Raw genomic sequence first — 3,816 nt, forward strand, 5'->3', positions numbered from 1 at the left:
ATTCTCTTCTTTCTCCCCTACTCCCAGCCCCAGAGTTGATGACAAATGTGCCAAGTCCCAATTATTTACCTTCTTAAAAACCAGACCAAATCCATTGCCTCTATTAAACCCCTACGATTTGGAATTTGCTAGGCAAATTCAGGATCTGCATAATTTCTTGTTTATGATCTTATCCAGGCAAACGTCTCTCTGGGAGCAATCTGTTTCCTATAAATAGCAGCCAGAAGAGCCAGAGGAGCAGAGAGGCTGAGGACAACGTAGCAGCTGCCAGTTCTCAAGCTGAAGCTCTCCTCCTCACCGTCCAACATGAAGGTCTCTGCAGAGCTCCTCTGCCTGCTGCTCATAGCAGCCACCTTCAGCAGCCAAGTGCTCACTCAGCCAGGTAAGCCACCCCATCCCCCCAAAAAAAAAAAAATTTTTTTTTAAGTTAATTACCTCTAACTATCAGATCAGCAAAAATCTTCAGAGCCTCACTGCAAACCCTGCAGTTTAAAGATAAATAAACAGATTTCATGAGTGAACCAGAGATATCCTAACCTTATATCGTCAGTGGAAGAAGCCAGGAAAGGGGCTCAGCAGTGGCATCACTCGGGGGGGTACGAGTGACACTGTCGGGGGGGGTGACACCAAAATGACTGACTATAAAATTGTTGTGCAGTGTTGCAGCAGAAATTTATGACTTTTTTTATAAAAATATCCCTGAAGTTAGTTATAACAACAAAAACATTTTTCATAAGCCCCCCTGGTATGTACCAACATACCTACAAGGTGAAAACGCTATGCTAATTTACTTTTTGAATCTTCTAGTACGATCCAGTCAGAACTGTCATTATTACCCAATTACAGCGACACTTCGAATCACGTGGCTTGGTCTGGGATGCTGTTGTTTTCTTGCTTCAGGTGTTTTTATAGTCCCAGGTTTTGTCAAATTTTCTGGGTTTTTTGTTTTTGTTTTTTTAAGCTATAGCATTGTGTGTGACAGTTAGTATTTGCGCACCTATATCAATAAACTTTTTGAGAATGAAGTAGTAATTAAAGAAAAAGGAGAAAAATCAAAAAAAGGCTTCCACTCAGTTACTAATAATGTATCTGATTATCTTGTAATTCCATGTGAAAATATTTTACAAAACAATTTTGTAGTTTGTATTCATATAATCTAAGAAATGTTACATTTTAAGCAGTTTACGACTATATTTATCACTTTAAGCACAGGAAACTACGTAAATGTAAATACATTTAGGCTGTGGGTATGATATTGTAATTTAAAGGTGTAGTTTTAATTTTGCTCGCTCTTAATATCACTACTATTGCCATTATATTCAGTGATACACGGAAATTACTGTTGACGAGTAACGTTAGTACAAAAAACATTACTAAGGATTTTGTATAGTCTGGTATGGGAGGAGGTCCATGGGGGGGAAGGGGTAAAACAATGAGTTATCACACTGGGTTACACCAACCCTAGTGATGCCCCTGAAGCCCAGGCAACCAAGTCCAGTCCCCCAGTTCCTTCCCTGACATGAGTTTGGAGAGAGGTGCTAAGCGCAGCCATGGCCCAGCTGCCCTTGCAGTGTTTAGAGTGGGCACACACACACAAAGAAGACCTTCGCTTACTGTGGGCATGATGGGCATTTTTGGTAGCAGAGGAGGAAAAAAATTCTGTTGACTGAAGGCCCAGAATTTTTACTAGACTTCAAAACAGCTTCAGAGACACTGGCTGGGAGAAGGGTATGAGGTCCCGTGGGAATCTCTCAAGTTACCTCACATATGTTGACTCTGATACCCTTGGGAAAAAAATATCTAGGTGTTTTTACTAGAATTCATTTTTCTATCCTCTGATGATTTAGATGCATTGAGTCCGTCCTTCAGAAGAAGCTAGTGTATGTTGTGGTCACAAACAAGCACCACTGGCTTAAAACAACAAAGATTAATTTCTCACTCACACTAAATACCTATTGTGTCTTGACTAGCATCTGCTTTATATCTTTCACAGTCAGCGTTGTAGATTGATGGAGTAGCTACCCTCTGGAATACTGCTGGCTGATATGTCAAAGGAAACGAAAGCTCTGGGGGGTCTTGCACTGACAATTGTTTGCATCACCTCCTCTCAACAATGTTTGGTCAAAATTAATTGTGTGGCATCTGGAGGGGAGATGAGAAGGCAGATGGGGACAGAAGCTGGCTGAATGGATATGGAACTAGAGAGTGGAGAGAAGGAGTGTGCTGTCTCAACAGGGGGAGAGCAAGGTGTATATAAATTTTTGTATGACAGATTGACTTGATTCGTAAACTTTCACTTAAAGCACAATAAATTTTTTTAAAAAATGAATTACATGGTTCCAACCAACCAAAAATGGCCAAGAAATGCAATTCTACCACGTGATCAGAAAGCAGAGAACTGAGACTATTTCGGGAACGATACTATCACTATTATGTAGCCACACAGCCCCTCCTAATAACACATTGATCAAGCTTTTTCCATACCCTTTGTCAGTGGTGAAGGGTCCCCACTGTACAGCTGAGGACACCAGGCCACAGGCAGGGACACAAGACTTCAGTGTCAATGTATTCTGTCTTCCACCTCTTATATTTCCTTGCCTTCTTTTGGCTTTCCTTCCTTACACATGTAGTTGTGCTTTAAAATATCTGCATATCATTGGTGGCTAATCCTCTCTTCATTTTTTCCCCCAATTCAGCTTCCATTTCGAACATGTGCTGCTTTAATGTGGCCAGCAAGAAGATCCCCATCCAGAGACTGGAGAGCTACACACGAGTTGCCAGCGGCAAATGTCCCCTGACAGCTGTGGTGTGAGTCGAAAAAGCCCACTCTCTCCAGCCCCAAAATTCATTCCTAGGGGACAGAGGTCAAGTAGTGTATCAGAGTTACTTGAAGTCATTCACTCAGTGGGTTCGGTCTCTATAGTCCGACTGATGAATTTTTACAACATGAAAATTTAACTCCCAGCTCCCTATTTGGGACCTTGCTCAGGTCTTACCAATTCCTTCAAGTCAAGAGCAAGGATTGCTTTACTGGATCATCAAGAATAGCTGCTCTCAGAGTTCCATCCTTCCTCTGTCTCCTTCCTTCTCTCCATGGCAACCCCTTCACCCTTTGGTAAATTGTTCTGGAAGATTTAGAGTCAAGTGAGCAGAACCCTCAAAGGGAATCCTAACTGTGCCTTCTCTTCCCTATAGCTTCAAGACCAAGTTGGCCAAAAAAATCTGTACTGACCCCAAGGAGAAGTGGGTTCGAGATTCCATGAAATACCTGGACCAAAAATCTCATATTCCAAAGCCATAAGCCAAACCCATCACTGCTGAGGTGATTCCGACACGTGGTGACCCCACGTGTGTCGGAGTAGAATTGCACTCCACAGGGTCTTCGATGGCTGTTACCTCACAGAAGTAGATCTCCAGGCCTTTCTTCTGCTCCAAAACCATAAATGTTCACTTCTTTTGAAACCACACCAGAGTCTGAGAAATGCTTGATTCATTTTCCCTGGCCTCCCTAAGATGTGTTCTGAGATAATGTCATCATCATTCCAAAAGGGATGGGTTTTATTTAATAATTTAAAAAATTTTAATTTAAGTGATTGAATTTTTAAAACATAACTGCCATGACTATCTGTTTTTTTTAAAATAGAAAACTTTGGGCAGGTTGCTTTCCCTCCATGAGTCCCAATTCAATTCCCTGCAAATTGTGGGCAATGCTATTCCTCTCCTCCCTACCTTCCTGAAATCTTTTAAGGGTCCTCCAAGGATCATCAAGATTGAAAAGATTCTGTATTTTTAAAAAAACATTGCTCTTGAAACCAA

General features: G+C 41.5%; 1 protein-coding gene across 1 annotated transcript; it reads left to right on the forward strand.

Annotated features, from left to right (window-relative positions):
* Window positions 1–301: 301 nt before the first annotated feature.
* LOC126062510 (eotaxin-like) lies at window positions 302–3,427 on the forward strand. The gene is made up of 3 exons (XM_049860129.1): window positions 302–382; window positions 2,697–2,808; window positions 3,196–3,427. The coding sequence occupies exons 1-3, from the start codon at window positions 307–309 to the stop codon at window positions 3,299–3,301; spliced, it is 294 nt and encodes a 97-aa protein (XP_049716086.1). The 5' UTR covers window positions 302–306; the 3' UTR covers window positions 3,302–3,427.
* The last annotated feature ends 389 nt before the right edge of the window (window positions 3,428–3,816 follow it).

This window comes from Elephas maximus, chromosome 19 (genome assembly GCF_024166365.1).
Source record: "Elephas maximus indicus isolate mEleMax1 chromosome 19, mEleMax1 primary haplotype, whole genome shotgun sequence".
Taxonomy (NCBI): domain Eukaryota; kingdom Metazoa; phylum Chordata; class Mammalia; order Proboscidea; family Elephantidae; genus Elephas; species Elephas maximus.

Coding starts and splice junctions, on each gene's coding strand:
- LOC126062510 (XM_049860129.1), top strand. CDS start 307: ATGAAGGTCTCTGCAGAGCTCCTCTGCCTGCTGCTCATAGCAGCCACC. Junction 383..2,696: donor CCAAGTGCTCACTCAGCCAG/GTAAGCCACCCC, acceptor CCCCCAATTCAG/CTTCCATTTCGAACATGTGC. Junction 2,809..3,195: donor TGTCCCCTGACAGCTGTGGT/GTGAGTCGAAAA, acceptor TCTTCCCTATAG/CTTCAAGACCAAGTTGGCCA.